Source organism: Penicillium brevicompactum (genome assembly GCF_028827555.1).
Source record: "Penicillium brevicompactum strain IBT 35665 chromosome Unknown utg000005l_segment0_segment0, whole genome shotgun sequence".
Lineage (NCBI taxonomy): Eukaryota > Fungi > Ascomycota > Eurotiomycetes > Eurotiales > Aspergillaceae > Penicillium > Penicillium brevicompactum.
In genome coordinates, this window is record NW_026623208.1 from 5,528,539 (window position 1) to 5,546,969 (window position 18,431).

At 50.4% G+C, this 18,431-nt stretch overlaps 6 protein-coding genes across 6 annotated transcripts; 2 read left to right on the forward strand and 4 right to left on the reverse strand.

Annotated features, from left to right (window-relative positions):
- Positions 1–784: 784 nt before the first annotated feature.
- Positions 785–5,579, reverse strand: N7506_007967 (uncharacterized protein; the record flags this gene model as incomplete). The annotated part of the gene is made up of 9 exons (XM_056957260.1): positions 785–813; positions 865–1,751; positions 1,812–2,337; positions 2,412–2,791; positions 3,168–3,831; positions 3,891–5,065; positions 5,119–5,243; positions 5,308–5,364; positions 5,454–5,579. 9 exons carry the CDS (start codon positions 5,577–5,579, stop codon positions 785–787), a joined length of 3,969 nt encoding a protein of 1,322 aa, XP_056811594.1.
- A 2,853-nt stretch (positions 5,580–8,432) lies between these two features.
- Positions 8,433–10,697, reverse strand: skn7 (uncharacterized protein; the record flags this gene model as incomplete). The annotated part of the gene is made up of 7 exons (XM_056957261.1): positions 8,433–8,956; positions 9,007–9,196; positions 9,249–10,142; positions 10,203–10,346; positions 10,410–10,482; positions 10,558–10,574; positions 10,641–10,697. 7 exons carry the CDS (start codon positions 10,695–10,697, stop codon positions 8,433–8,435), a joined length of 1,899 nt encoding a protein of 632 aa, XP_056811595.1.
- A 1,529-nt stretch (positions 10,698–12,226) lies between these two features.
- N7506_007969 (peroxiredoxin family protein) lies at positions 12,227–13,010 on the forward strand (the record flags this gene model as incomplete). The annotated part of the gene is made up of 5 exons (XM_056957262.1): positions 12,227–12,431; positions 12,490–12,589; positions 12,659–12,704; positions 12,762–12,927; positions 12,982–13,010. 5 exons carry the CDS (start codon positions 12,227–12,229, stop codon positions 13,008–13,010), a joined length of 546 nt encoding a protein of 181 aa, XP_056811596.1.
- A 323-nt stretch (positions 13,011–13,333) lies between these two features.
- Positions 13,334–13,819, reverse strand: N7506_007970 (BolA family protein; the record flags this gene model as incomplete). The annotated part of the gene is made up of 2 exons (XM_056957263.1): positions 13,334–13,506; positions 13,603–13,819. 2 exons carry the CDS (start codon positions 13,817–13,819, stop codon positions 13,334–13,336), a joined length of 390 nt encoding a protein of 129 aa, XP_056811597.1.
- Positions 13,820–14,043: 224 nt separating this feature from the next.
- On the forward strand, positions 14,044–15,356 carry N7506_007971 (Nif3-like dinuclear metal center hexameric protein; the record flags this gene model as incomplete). The annotated part of the gene is made up of 4 exons (XM_056957264.1): positions 14,044–14,114; positions 14,181–14,224; positions 14,291–14,416; positions 14,497–15,356. 4 exons carry the CDS (start codon positions 14,044–14,046, stop codon positions 15,354–15,356), a joined length of 1,101 nt encoding a protein of 366 aa, XP_056811598.1.
- Positions 15,357–15,977: 621 nt separating this feature from the next.
- Positions 15,978–17,979, reverse strand: N7506_007972 (epsin; the record flags this gene model as incomplete). The annotated part of the gene is made up of 4 exons (XM_056957265.1): positions 15,978–17,323; positions 17,384–17,604; positions 17,664–17,733; positions 17,907–17,979. 4 exons carry the CDS (start codon positions 17,977–17,979, stop codon positions 15,978–15,980), a joined length of 1,710 nt encoding a protein of 569 aa, XP_056811599.1.
- Positions 17,980–18,431: the final 452 nt, after the last annotated feature.

Below are 18,431 nucleotides of genomic sequence, written 5' to 3' on the forward strand. Positions count from 1 at the left end.
CCCTTGACCCAGCAGACGCCCTTCGTCTTAATTTGTCCTAGTCACCTTCGAGTGGAGCGTATTTCATCTTCCAGAATATCTTCGATCGCCGATGGAGACAGTGTAGTGTATGTACAGACGTGTCCATTGTTTAAGGTCTCATACCTCTCGTCTCATCTTCGACTTCTTTCATAGATATCCCTATATTGTCAGATGCGTTCCGCATTGGCTGAAGGTATGCTCGTACTTGATCCCATGGACGATTCAAATACGGAACACGCGACTTTTCCAAGGGGCCTGCCGAGGTCCGGTTTAGCCGTCTGGGCCCAAAACCTGACTAAAACCTTTCTGACAGCGCCCCCTGATCCCTCGTATAAGGCACTAGAGACTTCTGACATTTGTCACGGGATTCTTCTGCGGTTCCCATACTTGTAGATCTGGTTCCCTACGCTATTCAGTTGAATGGACACAGTATCGCTCATTAGACTCGAATATCGATGTTTTTTTTTTTGGAAACTCAAATCAGTTCTGGAAACACCAATACGCCTAATCCAAAGATGAAAGACACGTAGTGCAAGATAGGAGATCAATCAAACATGGGTGGACAGGTGTAGGTTGGTGCAGGTAGAAGGAAGGGGACATAAGCCCGGTTCAGAGATGACCATAAGGTACCATGAGAGGGCCGATGATCTAACCAAGACCCTCGAATGTGGCTTTAAAAAAGGATATGCTGATTGCAAAGAAATAGATGTCATTCATGTCGTCAAAAATAAAAAGCGTTTGTGGCAACCCAGCCGCCAGCGGGCTACCACTCCATATTAAATGACCATTCTCCTGGGTGATGGGTTAGACATGTGTCACTGACGGAATGCAAGGGGATCTTACCGTTCTTCAAATTCTCGGCAGTATCGCTGAGAAGAATGACTCGACGCTTGGTGCAATACGCGGTTTTGTCCAGAATATCTACCTTGAGCTCTGCAAGTTCGGGGACAGGCTTTTCAAACATTTCACTCAGACTTTCAACGGCCATCTCCAGGTCCTTCTGATTGTCCTCGAAGATTTCGGTCAAGTTGTTGCGCGCGAGGTAAAATGCAAACGCATAGGTCCACTTCAGAGTTTGACGACACTGCTGCAAAGCCTGCGACGCGGTGTCCAGGAACTGCACCTCAATCCAAGATAGACCGGACTGAGACTGAAGACTGGTCATCTTCTTCTCGGTCTTCAAGTAAAGGTCTTTGTCAAGCTTGGCGGACTGCTCGTGGTTCGCATACCGATTATAGTAATGCAGATACCGCTCTAAGAAAGAACGAGATTTGGCTTGGGCACTGCGGGCATCCGAGCCGGATTTCTCCTCGTATCGGTTGCAGTTATACCAACTAGTACCATGTTCGGACCACAAGCCCATACACATCCAGCAGAACTCATGCTTGCACTTTCTGCAAGTCATGTGGTTGCAACCGCCATTCTTTTCGATGGTGGAATTGCATCTGGGACACTCTTTGGTGTTGGCAGAGATCCAGTTAGCAGTCTCTGAATCGTCTTCACATTTCTGTAGCCACATCTTGACCAATGTGCATGGAGTAGGCTGGTGGTCGGCGAGAGTGCAACCGAAGCAGAATTCATGCTTGCAGAAGCATCTCACGGTAGGAACTATGCGACGAAGGTCGCGAGCCCTTACTCCACAATCGATAGCATATTGGCAGTTTGGCGCAGGACACCACTTTAGATTCTCCTTGTCATCAACGTAAGTCCGGGTTAAAAGTTCACGGTATCTGCAAGGTACACATTAGTAACAGTTCACTCATAGCTTGTCAGCAATAAGAGTAGCTCACCTTTCGTTGAGGCCGTGTGTCACCAGCAGGTCCATTGATTTCGAGTCCACGATGCGGCTGCACTTATTTCCGGGGCACTGGATTCGAGCAGCCTCGCCCTCTTCCTTAATCTTTTGCGCCAGGTATTGGCGATAACAGTCCACACAGAAGCGATGACCACACCGCATTGCATATGTCTCGAGATCATCCCCCTCTTCGCAACAGATATCACACATGAACCCCGGCACAAGCTCGGTCTTCGCGGACCCCTCGAAGCTCGTCCCAAGGCCTGCGTCTTCCAAAGTCTCTTCCGGGTGCTCCATATATGACTCGATCAACTTCTCTTTGTTCCACCGACCAAAACGTAGCAGAATCGCAGCCGACTCAGGCGGCAGCCCTAGAACGGCGCACACCTCGTCGACCTGAACATTCTGCTCGTGGTCGATGTCTGGCGGATCGAGTACTTTAAACTCAACTTCATATGGCTTGCGGTTATTCCTAATGAGGTCTTTGTCGTCCGAGAACCCAGTATCGAGGTCACCGAAGTCTATCATTCACCCAATAGCTACCTGTCAGCCAACTCGTTCTTCAACATAAAGGACATTCATAAATGACGCATACCTTCGCCCAAGCTCTCGTTGTCGGAGCCCTGGGTTCCCAAAAACTCGTCACTAGAGACATCACTCATGAAGTCATCGTCCGAATCCATGCTGGCGGTTGTCGATGCGGGTGTCCCGAGGAACCCCTTTTTCCGACTAGCAGGGCTGGCGGAGCCGGGTTTCTCGGTGTCGGAAGACGCGGTCGGGGCTGAGTCGGGCTTGCGCGAACGTTGGTGGGATGTCGCGGTGCGGTGCCCGTGGGCGGCTGTCAGAGGCTCGTTGTCAATGGCCGCCTCAGCCGCCGTTCTCTTTCGCGTAGTGGGAGGCGTGGTGAATGAAGTGGCAAACGTGCCAGGAGGTAGAGGGAGATTCTGTTCTGCGCCACACGTCACTGGGTAAAACCTGTGACGAGCACGGATGGTCGGAGGGGGGAGTGGGGAAGGGAGATGGAGCCTCCCGGGGGGGGTCTTCGGTTGCTCTTCGGGGGGCGAACGACGTTTTGGGTTATTGCAGATTTATGTGAGGTTTAGGTTTGTTTGTCTCCAGCATGTTCGAATTAAACAAAGAAACGGTGTACAAAAGATTTACGGAACATCGTTAAGTACTTGCTTCTGGCGTTGGGAATCATCCCATTGGTTTTGCTAGCCCTGTCTGCCTGCGCTGTAGGCTCCCAAGGCTAAGACATCTCATTTTTATTGAGAATGCGACCTCTCATAAAAATGATAAAAATGAAATACATAATTTTGAATTGGTCATTCGTCAACATAGTGGTATCTACTCATCATCACTCTCTTCCTCGCTGTCTTCCTCCTCACTGCTTTCTTCCTCGGCATCAGCCAGCCAGTCAACGAATTGCTGAGCTTGACTACGAACGGTGCGCATCTCCTCAGTGTTGCTAGAGCGCTCATCGTTCCACCACTGATCGTATGCCTCCTCCTCAACAAGCTCGAGCTCATAGAGAGACTTGGCCGCGAACAGAAGCACTGTGTCTCCCTTGCTGCGGGTGATAAGATCTTGTTGGAGCATGAGAAGCAGATCGACCTGATCCTTCTTCTGATCCTGGTTACGGTCGAACAGAGTGCGCTCGACGACTTCCTTGTATGCAGTAAAAACCTCGTTGACAGCAGGACCGGCTCCCTTGCCACCCTCGATGAGCTGCTCAATGTGCTTCATGAAGGCCTCAACGATAGCCCGACGGACCTGGTTGTCTGAGGCATTGGCAGTCATGCGTAAAGTGACCAGCTCGAGCTGAACCACGTCCGCTGCCACTCCTTCGCGGAGACTGTCGTACAGACTGACTGATGCGTCATGGTGGAAGTTATCTGACTCCTCGTCATCGGAGAGTAAGCTGCCTTCGGAATCTCCCCAGGAATTCTCGGAGACTTCCGATGACAAAGTTGAAATAGAGACAGAGGAGAGTGAGAGACCGGGCATACGGTAGACTGCAAAGATAGAAGGGTTAGTACAGGATTCTCCAGATATGAACCTAGAACAAGCATACCGAGTCCTGATGAAGCGACGCTGACATCGTCATCGTCGTCGTCCTCTTCCTCCCCGTGAATGAATTCATAGCCCTCACCACCTTGACCAACAACTGCGGGATCGTTCCTGCCCACGGTTCCGTCAATCTGCGTCCTCGTGATACGCTTGCCGCTTTCGACTGAGATGCCGGCTGCAATTTTCACGCCGTATGAAAGAAGAGCACCGGACGCAACGGTGCAGTTGTTGCCGAGGACGACGCCATCAGCGATGATCGCTCCACGGACATCGACTCCGTCCCCAATCACGACATTATCCCAAATGTAGGCACCCTCCAGCTTGACATTGCGGCCAACCTTGCAATTCCGGCCCAGCACAGTGTTCTTAATCTCTGTCCGATCACCGATGCTTGTTCCTTTTCCGATGACTGTACGGCGACCGATCACGCAGGATCGCGCCAGTGTTACGCCCTTCTCTTGATACAGACTACCCTTGCGAAGGTCGTAAGAGTGTCCGGGGAGCAAGTTTGTGTCCGGGCAGAGAGGATATGTCCAGCGCGAGAGAATATCCTTGCTGATAGCGTCGTAAGCCTTCAGGTTGCGCACGCGCGCAGCATAGTGATCCTTGATGATGTAAGTGTGGAGAGTTTTGCCGTTCAATTCGTAGTCCTTGAGAACACCGTGCAAGTAGTGCTTCCGGGGCGACTGGTAATCAAAACTGTCAGACCATAAGCTCAGCACGTCCGGGGTGCAAATATCGATGCTGCAATCGATCAGATCTTGGCGAACATCGAGCTCGACGTTTGACAAGATCAGTTCGGAATCAATGTTCAAGCGAGCGGGCTGATCATCATCCTGGTGGTGGTCGATTTCCTCGTAGTGCAAACAGCGGTCCTTTGTAGGGTCGATCACGAAAACCGGAGAGACCGAGGATGACTTCGTCCGATGATTGCGACCAGCTTCCCTCAACACCATGGTCATGATTGCGTTCTTGTCAGACTCCCGACGCTTCCTGTGCTGTGCAAGGGCGCCTTCGATGGGCAGGTTGCTGATCACATCACCGCTCACAACAATGAAGTCTCCGGTAATGAGATGCTTGCCATCCAGATCGCGCATAACGTCACCGACGGAAGTAGAGGTCGATTTGAGGAAGCTAAGTTGCTTGAAAGGAGACGAAAGAGCCCTCCATTTCGAGGCACTAGACATTTGAATTAGCCATGTTCTGTGCGCCATTCCAAGTATAGGTCGTACTTGAGATATTTCTCCAATTGGTCTGAATGGGCGCCTCCGTAAAGGAATACCTCTTCCACACCTGCATTAGCCAGGAATTCGAGGGTGTATTCGATCAATGGGGTGTTCGCAAGCGGCAAGAGGCACTGTAGCAGGTTGACTGGTTAGATTCATGCCATAAGATGAGGTTCGGCTTCTGGGAGGACGTACTCGGGGCTTGTCGCGGGTAAATGGTTCGAACCGTGTCTCGAAGGTATCCGCAAGCACCTAAATATCAAGAGGTGTCAGTTAAATTCGTAACTCCGGAGTAGTTGGCCGGGGGTGGGTTGCGCGATCTGCGCGACGGCGAAACATACCACAGCCTGGAAGGTCTCTTCCACTTCATCCGCCGTGTTTGCCTTTGGCTTTTGGCCACCTTTCTGCTTTGGGGCCATTTCTGGAAACGGATCAGTATCAGAATCGGACTCAATATTGTACCACATTGTCTCGGTTGCTGGGGTTGTAGAGCGGCGAAGAGCGTGGAGGGATCGTACCTTCAGAAAGGGACAGTGGCCCTCAGAGATAGGATTCAATAGGACTCAGAACAAAGGAAAAGATATAATACAAGCAGTTATTCCAAGCCGTATTGACGCCAGAAATAGCACAATCACTTCCAAGAAAAAGTGAGCTCGTTATCAAAGGGCACAAAAAAGCATCGGAGTCATCCCGCCTGTTTGTACTGTTTGTGTGAGCTACCCACTGGGGTTTCTGCCTTAGGTGTCATTTTTATAATGGCTTCCAAGGTTCTTTACTTCGTAATTTGTGAATCGTGATAAAGGATCATTTCAATGTTCAGAATTGACTAATACTCTGTTATAGGATGGAAAATAGTACCACTGGTGAAAAAAAGGATCTGGCACTACTTCTATCCCAAAAAATTGATACATGTTCCTACCTAGGACCTAGTTACTAGTTTTCAATGTCAAAAGTATACAATTGTGAACACAGAAGAACTTTAGCTCCTTTATCGCTAATAATCTTACAGTTTTATTGCACTTGCCAGTATCTTTGACGCGATGCTGTTCTATATGATAACGCATACGCCGCTCCGATCTGATATCTCTTGTTTAGGTCATGTTCTCTTTTCTGGTTCTCCTAAGGGCTGATCAAAGGTATTGGTACTCCGTATATCTACTTAGCTTATACAGAAACTTGGCTGAGTATTTTCTGAGCCAAGTGACAGAATATAGATTTACCAAAATCGAGATTTCTTTCCTGCTATTGTGTACCCCAAGCATGTAGTTGAGCACGACCAAAGCGTTGAAACAAATAGGTTCACCCTACACTTCAAACCACTTGAAAGATAATAACTGAGCATTCGCCAAGCTCCAAGGTTTGAACGTGATTCTTACATTTCCCTTCTTGAAAAGATTTACTTATGGTGTATATCTCAAAACATAGGAGCCCAAATCATTCAACCAACGTCCCAGCATGTGCTTGCGAGGCATGTCATATTGAGATATTCATGGACAGAGCAATCAAGCTCCTTATAGATGTGGGACTGGTGGAGGGAAGAGTGTGGGCTGATGACCAGGCCTCTCGAGTTCTATATCAATGTGCACTGGCAAGGTCAAGCAGAGTCACCAAGAAAACCAATACCGACAATGATGCATGAGGTAAAGAGAATGTCTCAGAGGGTTAGCAGATAACTCTGTGGTATACGCTCGAGTTCATGGTGCCAAGCATAACCAATATCTTGCGCATTCAACCGGGTCGTCAAGGCCACTCCGAAAGAAACCATGGCGCAAGTACTCCTTAGCCAGCCAAACAGGTATGTAGCATCTCCTTCAGTAAATGAGATGAGCCATGATTGGAACCCTATGGCTCAGTTCAATGAAACCCAAGACTTATCAGTGACTCCGTGGGTAGTAGAGACCCTTTGTAGTCCTCGAAGCATCACTTGCCTCTTTGTTGCTTCCAAGGTTAGACTCATACCCACCTGGGCAACACACCATTCAAGGTGTGACCTAACCAAAGCCCTGCATATATCGCAGTGACTTTATACAAAAAAAAAAAAAAAAATCCAGATTTATGGATTTAGGAAAGATGCAGAATGACATATCGTCGACTTGGATCAATAATTGGACGCAAGGTATATCATACATAGAAGCTCTTCTGGGATCTCGTTGGCTTTACTCCGTAGAAATCCCTTTAAGTTTCACTAAGGGAGGATAGATGTATGTGTGCCTTGATAAGCACCTCCCAGAAGCCGAGACCTGGTGGAATTGAGCGCAATCTGAAGCGGCAATCTATTGGTGTCTAAGTATTGCAGGGTGTTGTAGGGCTTTCTCAATACCCACGCCCCGAGCTTGTTTCAGTATGTGACTTGACAGTTATGCATGATGAACAGAAAAAGTCTGTCATGTCTTTGAAAAGTGGGTTTCAGAGCTGCAGGGACCTGGTAGCGGATATCGCTATGAAACACGAGGTTAGTGACAGGTGTCCGTCAAAAGGTGCAAGTAACTAATCCCTGGTGTCACGTTCTTGTTGGAACGGCGATTCTTACCCACAAATCACAGGCTCTACCATATCAATTAAGGTATCTCCAGCCTGGGTGAATGGTACTGGTTCGAACCCAGGTTGACGTGTGCCAGTGGTAAGATCGCCGGATGTGGACAATGCAAACCAGCCAAACATGAGCTTAAACGGCGAGATCAACCCTGGGTCCAGACCTCAAGGGACCACAAGGTCTGGGCCCTCTTGGATCCCTTTAGATCGATATTAAGGTGCAATTCTAGACCCCTCCCCCTGCAGTTCGTGCAATCTCGGGCCCGTCCCGCGAATATCGCGGAGCCGTAACACATTTCGAGGTATGATTCCGCTGCAGCGTTATCCGACGCGAGTCCTGACCAAAATGATGTCAAACAATGGGTCTCTCGACGCTAGGTGAGAATCCATGGAAAGGATTGCTGATGATGTGGTCATACACGAAAATTCTAGGGCTACGCGTACGAGGCAAATTACTCAATTAGGCCCTGCGCATACACAGGTATAGAATGTGGAATGAGTGAAAAAAAGAATATGTTTGTAGGTATGTACCGGGAAAGTATCCTCGGCGGTAGTGTGAGCGCGCGGTGGATATAGCTGACGCAAGTAAAGTCGCACAAGTTTCAATTCGCCACCCAGTCAAATCAATCAACGCCAGGACCTGTAGTGGGAATCGCGACCACATCCGCGAAAAGTAAGGTAAAAGTATGTAATTTGAAATTTGAAACCTCGTTATAGACAAGTGGGAATCGTGAGTCAATAGACAGGCGGAAAAAAGGTTAAAGAAATAGCAAAGGCCGAACGGGTGATTAACCAGGTCGTCCGGCTTGCATGGCAAGCATTGGTTGTGGTTGGGAGTACATGCGCTGGCGTTTGGGCATGTTGGGGTTTTCGTTGGCGCTGGACATGTCTGAGATCTGTCGGCGATGAGGGGGTCGGACAGGAGCCCCCGCGGTAGGGACTCCTACGGGAGGTGGTGCGGGATATTGGATGCCATTCTGGTCAACGGTATATGCCGCTGGTGGGGCGGTGACATATGGGCCTTGAACTGCAGGCATATTTGTAGGAACGGCTTGCATGTTCTGGAACTGACCCGGTGATTGCCAGTTGTTCATGGATCCAGCGGGCGACTGGCCCGGGGAGCTGTCCTCTTTGATTGACTGTGTTGCCGAGTTTTGGGCTGCAGTTGCCAAGTTCACAGCAGTCGCGGAAGGCGGCACCTGCTCCATTCCGGGGGGATTTTGAGGAGATACTTTGAGGTGGTCCAGGTGTCTCTCAAGCATGTCAAGAAGACTTTTGCGAGTGAATGGCTTGGGAAGAACGTCATCCATTCCTAGGGCTCGTTAGTTTATGTCTTGGTATCAATACTGAAAACGGTCTTACCATGATGGAAATAGAGTTGGATGTCATCGCTTCGGATGTTCGAGGTCATAGCAATAATAGGAGTGCGGTCAAACTGGCGAATGAGATGGCATGCCGATACACCATCCAAGTTTGGCATTATGATATCCATTAGAATAAGGTCGTATTTCGAGCCCCCTTGAATTTTGTTCACAGCTTCCAATCCATCAAACTATACCCACGTTAGTAAACCTCCTGGCGACGGATGATAGGCATAAACATACCGCGGTATCAATAACACAAGAGAAAGAATATAAGAACTTTCCGCCAATCTGCCTGCAAGTGGCGTCGTCTTCAACCAATAGAATCTGCGGACTGCGCACCCAGCCAGGATCAACGTTGTTGGTCTTCTTCCGGGTGTCGGGGAATTGCCGACGGGCTTCTGGAGGATCCACCTCCTGCTTGGGTGGCATTGGGTAAGGAACGTTGTTGATATGCTCGCTATACATGGGATCAATCCCATTCGTAGCACCAACGGGATATACCACTTGCTCCAAGTCCCCGGTCATCTTCGGGTAAACGAGAGCCTCAGGTTGGGCGGGGTTTGGAGCAGCATTCGCTGGGCGCAGCGAGCCATTGCGCATATTCGGGTCCATTGTAGGGGTTGAGACAACGGTGCCCTTCTGAGGGTCGTTCATCGAGTCGGTGCCATTCATATTGAATTGAAGTTCCGCATTCATGTCGCTCAAGAGCTTTGAAGCTTGCTGGAGAGGTGATGAAGGCTCGTCATCCACAGCGCCGACCTGAGAAGGGCTCATCGTTGTTCCAGCCGCTTGGAATGATACACCCTTGCTATCCCGTCGCTGACGATCCACTGAAAGCAGGTGGTTCATTACCTGGTGGATGACATTCTCATGGTTCAAGACTGTTTTCTGTACACGCATGAGCTCCTGGATCATGAGCTGATGATCCACCGTGAGTTGGCTGTTGCGCTCTGCCAAATGTTGGATCTGCTGCTGTTGGGCCACGATCTGCTGGTTGAGCAGGTCGATTTGTTGTGTTGGGGCGGACTCTTCATTGCTCTGGGTTTGTTTTCGAGGTGCGGGTGCTTTGCGTCGAATATTGTCGAGAGACTCTTTGCTGTTGGCGCGAAACTCGGGGTGCTTGAATTCCCATGCCTGTGTTCCGCGTCAGAACCTCGGCCCAACCACAATTTCCAGTTCCAGGGTGTAACCTACATTTTGCCCGTAGGGTGACTGGCCGTTTTCTTCGTTGTTCTGGCGCACTTTGTGGAAGTCGTATTTGTTCAGTTGTCGTACAAAACTGGCGAAATTGCTGTGCTTGAAATGCTTGGGTAAAATGGTTTTGGTAAATTTTTCACACTGTGGAAGTTAGCGACGGGAGGCTTCTTCTTATTTTCGAGGACCAGATCGCGGGCGCATTACCTCTAAGACCACAAAGCTATCTCCTTCATCACCCCAGCGTACAATAGACGCGTAGGTTGGGTCCTCCAGCATTCTAGGGCGAGTTGGTTAGCGACGCCTCACCAACAGGGCGAAAGGAAGCAGGGGCAACGGCGAGCAAGAGACATACTTGTACAATTTGCGTACCTAGTCATGGTTAGCTATATACTCTGAGGGAAAGGCAAAAATTAGACGTGTAGGATCATCACATACAAAATCACTGGAGTTCCCAGCGGGGGCGGGATTGGAAGAGGTCTGGCCACCGTCCATGCTGGGCTAGACGGGTCGCGACCGGTCGAACAAGCAGTCTGGACTCGTCCCAACACGGATATACTTGATTGTAAATATAACGGGCAATGAGGAATAACACTTCACGAAAGAGAGTAGGGATAACCGCCAGACCTTCACGGAGGGTGGAAGAGGGAAAAAAATGAATGAATAATAACGGGGGGTCTAGCGGTAGAGCCAAGTACCAAAGTTACTGTGGAGGTACTGCCTGGTACATGCGATGTACTTTTCCACGGTTCTTTTCCTTATTATTTTAAAAAAAGAAACAGCATCATTGTCATATTTATTTTTTTTGACATTTCTCTATGCAAGGGTTTCTTCCCGGTTTCAAGAGCAGGGGCAAAAATGTCCATGGTTCCCGCGTATCGCTTCGGAGTTCCTCACGGTGTACGAAGTATACCAAGTATACCAACACTGACACTGCGAAAATCTTCATATGCAGAAAAGTGCAGGTCTCTTTTTATTCGCCATGCGTTGACATGTCAGTGCGCAGCAACGTGGTGAGACGACGGTAACGATACTCCAGGCTAAGACTCTCTCTGGATCGTGATTAGCTTAGCCTCTCGAGGAGAGTCCTTTGTTCTCCATAATTCCGACCTCTCACATGTAAGTAATACAAAAGCGCCTTTTGGGAACGAACAGGTTCATATCGTTTAATCTATATCGCTTACCCGAGAGCCGCGATGGATATTAAAAGGCATTTGATAATCATATGATCGTATTTAGGCTCTAGGGTGTGGCATATCTGACCGTGGAAAATATACTGGGTTCAAGCCTTATCCTTTGTACTAAGTACGAGAGTATCGCCTCTTCCACTCCGAGATTGAGATGGGCTACTATATCCATGGATCCTAATCCCTCCTTATAGCTCCCCGATTGTACATTGAACGGGGGATAATTACATTCTTAATTGCATCCCACTTTCGGTACTTGCAATCGTCACACATGGTCGTATTGATTATGCACCACTTCCAAACCCAGTCAACTCAACTATCGTATTGACACCCTCATGTCCACGGGTTGAACTAGAAGATGACTGCATCTTTCAGCAGGGGTTTGACGATCCACAGTGTGACAGTGCAGGGTCCAAACACGTCATGAAGGAATAGGGTGCGAGTACATATCATCCGATTCGAGGATGCTATGCGAGCCCTGTCTTTTGGAGAGGCACATATCATAGGCGACAGCTCATATAGGTTGTACTACTGCGGTACCCGCGGTATAGCCTCCGCAAGTCGCACTGTATCAAGTTAGGTATTTTGAATGGAAGGACAAAGGTTGATTTAAGAGTCATATACAGAGAGGTAAGAGACAAAAAGAGCCGTTGGAAGTACCTCGTAATAGAATTACAATAACCAGAAGCCGAAGACGGTGAGGTAAAAACAGAGTTCCAGCCTATGCAGCCGATAAACGGGCGCCATGACGAAATCGAAGCTCCCCGACCCGACTGTCCGGTTCTCCTTCAACCTTCAACAACTACCGTGTACACTACTTTAATTGTCAATTTCATCATGTTCGCCGCTCGTCGTCTCGCAAACATTCCTCGCGTTCGCGCGCAGGCCTCCCTCTTCCACAGCACCGCGCCCGCCTTCGTGCAAAAGGGCGATGCTATCCCCAACCTTGATGTCCTCGTCGAGAACTCTCCTGGCAACAAGGTCAACCTGGCCAAGGAGATCAAGAACAAGGCTGTGATCATTGGTACCCCCGCTGCCTTCAGTGAGTGACCTGTGCCTCGAGAAAACAAAATTCCCGATCGGGACTGATCCTCTGTTAGGCCCCGCGTGCTCCAGCACCCACGTCCCCGGTTTCATCAACCACCCCAAGCTCAAGGAGGCCGGCCAGGCATTTGTCATCTCTGTCAATGACCCCTTCGTGTAAGCTACAATTACAAGATACAAGGGCTGCAGGGCCCCGATGGAGTGTTTATTGACCCGATTATACAGGACCAAGGCTTGGGCTGATTCCCTGGATCCCCAGGGCAAGAGCGGTGTATGTATTTCCTACGATATAAATGTTGACAATGGCTAACATATTTTGCGTTATTAGGTTCGCTTCCTGGGCGACCCCTCCGGCAAGTTTACCGAGGCCCTCGACCTTAGCTTCGACAGCAGCGCCATCTTCGGGAACAACCGCAGCAAGCGCTACGTGCTCCTTGTTGAGGACGGCAAGGTCAAGGAGACTTTCATTGAGCCCGACAACACTGGTCTCAACGGTAAGCGAATACCCTCCTCTCAAGTACATTGCGCTATGCTAACATTGATCGCAGTCTCCGCCGCCGAGAAGGTGCTGGGCTAAACTTGTCTGTATGTAGATATTATGTAGCATACTTACAAATCCATAGATCAACATGTGATATCATCGCAAGGCTGAAATTTAGTTCTCTGATCCCTGCTGCACTGTAACTCGCAGTGCACAAGAGTTTAATGTACAAATATCCATCCGTTCCAACCCGGCAAACGCCCAAGTAATCATTGCATTATAGCCAAGCTCGCGCTTGGTTTCATTGGAGGTGCGCGATTAGGTTTTCAGTGGCTGATCCTGCGTCCGCCGGCAAAAGTCCATCAGGACAGATTGATTTAGAAATCGTGGTTCATCATGGTTTCCAGTTATTGTGAAGTTTACTGCTGCAGGGCTTGCCACTGCTCGGGGGTATAGCACTTGGGAGTCCAAGCATGGATAGCAGCGATCTCGGCCTTGAGAGCGGAGTTGACGAGACGGTGTCGGGCAAGCATGGTCTTGCTCTCGAATTGAGGAGAGACAATTACGGCCTGGAATGCCTGGCCACAGCCACCTATACGAAGACAAAGCGCATCAGTAAGATTGATGGATGGAATAAAAGGCAATGCCTCGACGTCATAGCATCATTTTTCAAAATCGGATTTCGTACCAGACAGATCCTCAACCTCAACATGCAGCGCCTGCAGAGTCTCGGTCAACTTGTTCTTTAGGGAGTCGGCAGTGATTCCAGATGTGTCGGCCATGGCGGCGTTGATGGCGGCGTGGGATCGCGCGGTAAGGGAAAATGCCCTGGTGGGAAATTGAGGGCGGAGAAGATAGCGACAGCTTCTACTCAAGACGGTCAAGGAGGAGGCGCGGGAGAACATCAAGTATGGTAGGGAGGAGAGGATGAGAGACAGACCCGAGGTTATCGCGAAGTAACTATGGAGTTTCAGAGTCGGCCGTTCATTACAAATTCAGAGCCTCCGGTTTGTGGCTGGTGGGTGGCACGTGTGTGTGGCTTATCGTTCTTTCCAACTTGGGCTCTTCTACTCCGTAATCATACGACTCTATGCAGTTTATTCGCACAGCTATTCGTCGATACTCTACAATGAATGTTTCGAAGCTGTCAAAGGACTGCTCTCCTTTCACCCAGGCTGTGGTGACCTCTATGAGGAAGCTGTAAGTTTCCCCTCGTTCCCAGAGCTCCCCGCATTGTATGGAGCTAGGGTTGACCTCAGCGCGCAGGTATCCCGAAGCATTGGCAGACAAGAGCTTTGACAACACAGGATGTACGTGTGGCATGCTCCATACCACCGAAATAAGTTGTACGAAGTGCTGATCGCGGACCAACACAGTGCTTCTTGAAGCTCCATTGGACCCCTCGCGACTGCAAAAGAACTCGGTCCTTCTAGCCATTGACCTCACGACCGCCGTTGCCGATGAAGCCATTAAGAACAAAAACTCAGTTGTCGTTGCTTATCGTATGGCCTACCCTATCTCGCCAAAGACAGGACCACTCCTGCACATATCCGAAACCAACTCAGTCCCTAACACAACACAGACCCAATCATCTTCCGCGGCCTCAAGTCCATCACCTTCGCCGATTCCCAGCAGAAGTCCCTCCTCCGCCTAGCACAGCATGGCATCAGCGTCTACTCCCCCCACACAGCCGTCGACACCGTCCCAGGTGGCATGGCCGACTGGCTCTGCGACGTCGTAACAGGCAACTTCACGTCTACCCAAGCATCCAAAGCAAGCATCCAAACCTGCCAGTCATCCATGTACACCGCTCCATCCTACCCGACCTCCGCCATCCCCGAGATCAACGAAAGTCCTCAGGGCCCACCCCACACCAGAAGCACAATCCACCCATCCCCGCCAGACTCGATCCCCGAAGGCTTCGAGTCCGCCGGCGCCGGCCGCCTCGTGACATTCGAAACACCACAGGAGCTCACCACCCTGGTCGATAACGTCGCCCGTGGCATCGGCATGCCAGGAGGAATCCCCATCGCCATTCCCCAAGGTAGTTCCATTGACCAGATCCGCATCCGCACAGTAGGCATGTGTCCTGGATCTGGGTCAGGTGTTCTTCTTCGCGGCAGTGAAATACCTGACCTCCTTCTAACTGGCGAGATGAGCCACCATGAGGCTTTGGCTGCTACCGAGCGTGGCTCGGTTGTTATCTCGCTTTCTCATACAAACTCTGAGCGCGGATACCTGCGCTCGGTTATGCAGCCTAAGCTCCTTGGCGAGCTTGCGCAGGGCTGGAAGTCTCTGCTTGGCGAGACTGCGAAGGAGGGTCAAGCGGAGCAGACCGTAGTTGAGCTGGTTAAGAAGCATGTCGAGCAAGGTGAGGTTCAGGTTTCTGTTAGTGAGGCTGACCGTGACCCGTATGGAATTATGATCTGGCGCGGCAACTAGATTGCGCGGATCGTTTTCTTGGGTTGTTTATGAGTACTGGAATATAGTAGGCATGAAAAAATGATTTATTTCAGGAAACTCGTCTAGCTCTACTGCTATACGAAGGAAGTCATTATCAGCGGGTATCATGTCTCCTTTTTTCATACATCCTACACACGGAGCGCCGGGTGATTTCACAGCACCTAGTGACCAAGAGTCTGGCCAGTGGAAGATCATTTGATAAGATCTCAAGAAACTTGTTTAAAATGAGAAGGATATCCTAGAAGCAGACGAAAACAAAAACAAAAGAAATGTCTTGTGCGGGAGAGAATACAAGACAATGATGAAAGACGACCAAAGTGGGACCTCAGAAGTAGGCACATAAAAAATGAGATCGGAACCTGGGCCTTGCTCACACAAAGCCCTACCGGTCATAGACGCGGGGACTTGAGGAGGCATGGGGTCCAAGTGGGAGTAAGGATAGGGAGAAAAAGTAAGGATCAATGAGACTTGGATGAGAGTTCACTGATCGAGCGAGCACAGTGAAAGGGCCGGCAGAAAAAAGAAGAAGAAAAGGAAATGGTATGTGTTCGCATTGCCATAAAGGGGATAGGAATGAGATGGAAAAGCCGACTGAGCTGATTACAAGTCGATCAAGCTACCTCCACCCCGCTGTTGCTGCTGGCCTCCCCAGGGGTTGTTGTTCGCTGGCTGTTGCTGCATATAACCTGTCTGCTGGGGCATTCCAGTGAACTGCTGCTGCATGTATGGGTTGCCGGTTGGAGTGGCGTGGAGACGGTCCAGACCCTGACCAGCAGAGTTGACAAAGGTACCTGGTGCTGTGTGCTGCGCGGGGATACGGAGATCTCCAACGTTGCCGAATGTGTCTTGGCCCTCGCCTGACCCGAGAAGGGCGTTCAGACGAGCGTGATGAGGATCCTGGGATTGGGGCGGAGTGCTCTTTGGTGGCTGTGGGGCTTGGAAGTTGGCAATCGGGTTGGGCTGAGCGGGCTGGTTGAAGGGCTTGTTCTGGCTGTATGGGTTGGCGCTGAATTGGTTTGTCGTGCGATCCTCCGCCAAGGAGTTGAGAGTAGGTGGACCGGTCTGGGCAGGGCTGTTGAATTGCGATTGAGTGCGCTGGGCGAAGGGGTTGTTTGATCCTGTGGGCATTGGCCTGAGGGCATCGGCAGGCTGCAATCCCTGCTGTTGCTGTGGTTGGTTCCCAGACCACGGGTTGTTGCTTCCTGCAGCCTGGTAGTTCTCCTGTGGCTGCTGCTGCTGTTGCTGCGAGAAGACATCACCTCCTCCGTAGGGGTTATTAGGGTTGAATGAGGTGTGCTGAGGCTGAAGGGTCGCCTGGGGTTGCAAGAAGTTGTTTTGGGGCTGACCGTAGGGGTTCTGGTCGAAGCCCGTAGGCTGGTTTTGGAAACCAGTAGCATATGGGTTGTTCATGCCTGTGGGTTGGTTCTGGAATCCTGTTGGCTGCGCGTACTGGTTATTCAGGAACCCAGTAGTCATGGGCTGCTGTGCGTTGATCGGGTTTCCGAACCAGTCCACGGCACCTTGCTGCTGGTAGCCTTGGTTGTAACCAGTTGGCTGGACTTGGGCCGGGGTGCTGTCGTCAAAGAGAGATTGCGCATTGCTCTCTTCCAATTCGCGCTTTCGCAGATCCTCTTCCTCTCTGCTGAGCTTGATCGCCTTGGCCAGATCCTCGTCATTATCGACTCCCATTGTCTCCTTGGCGCGTCGCTTGCGCTCATCCTCGGCTTCAGCCTTGCTAGCCTCGATGGCCAAGCGGTATTCGGTATCGGAGTCATCGTCTCCGTTGCGTCGGCGTCGTTCTCGGCGGGGCGGTTCGGCGCCAGAGTTCCCGTAGCCTTCATCGAGTCCGCTCACACGAGTCTTCCAAAGTTTGCGATCGGATCGTTCACTGCGCAATCGGTCCTCGTCCAGTACCAATGCAGTCAATTCTTTGGCTGCCACACGCACTGCGAAGATAAACCCGTTAGTCCCGGAACGTTTGATTCTCAAGTCTCGCAACAACTCACCGTTTTGTCCAACATCTCTTCCTTCCTCGTCCACATATGTGAACTCACGTAGAGTCTTGATAATATAAACGTTTTTGCGAGCCCAAGTGACCACCAATTCCGAGCCCTCGTGAAGGCAGTAATCCAAGACCTTCAGCGACTTGAGGACGTGGCGCCAGTTCTTGCCCTTATCGTTGAGTCGCTTGTCAAGCATGTCCATGATCTCGTAGAACTCGTTCGGGCTGTACGGATGCAGGTAAGATTAGCGGTATCCACATGATGGGTCGCGATTCGACCTTACCTCCCGAAAGTCATGGCGGCAATTTCGGACATGTCGGTACCCGTAGGGCCCCAGGGATCGTTGCTTGTGGCTAGAAGAGCGAGAGAAATTAGCATCGTGGTCGGTTCATATGCGGGGGTGACAGGGCACGATGCAGCCTCGACACAGCAAGGAGACACGTCGAGAGGCAACGTGCATTCTGTGATGATGCGCCTGGAATCGAAGACTCGCTGCAAAGGCCGATATGATTGGAATAGCTCGTACCATTTCGGACTTTAACTTGCACCGAGGAATATCCCTTTGTGACGTTCTTCACGCTTCGCACGACTTTTGACATGGTGGCGGTGATGCGACGGTCGCGGGATCAGATCAGATTGATCGTGAGGAACTGAGCACTCGAGATAGAAGATAATCGCAGTAAGGCGTCTGGGACTGCCAAGAACACACAGCCCGCTCAGTATCTCCGGATGGCGGCCCAAGATGGTTCACAAGCGCGTGTAGTCGGGTACCACGTAGTCGCAAAGGGACAGGGTATTAGATGGTTCAAAGAGAGAAGGAATTGAACAATGAGCCAATAGTGAGGTTGCAAGAGATGGGGGAAGAGAAAGACGGAGAGGGGACTGTGGCTGGAACGGGGGGGAACTGAGCCTTGGCAGTGACGAAGCAGTTTGTACCGGATGCACTCCAACTGTACTCAGTCAAGATCTACACTCCTCCAACTATGACACGAAAGATTTTTCAACTTCTCAAACAGACCCTACTGAGCTCACTCAAAGACCTACAAGAGTC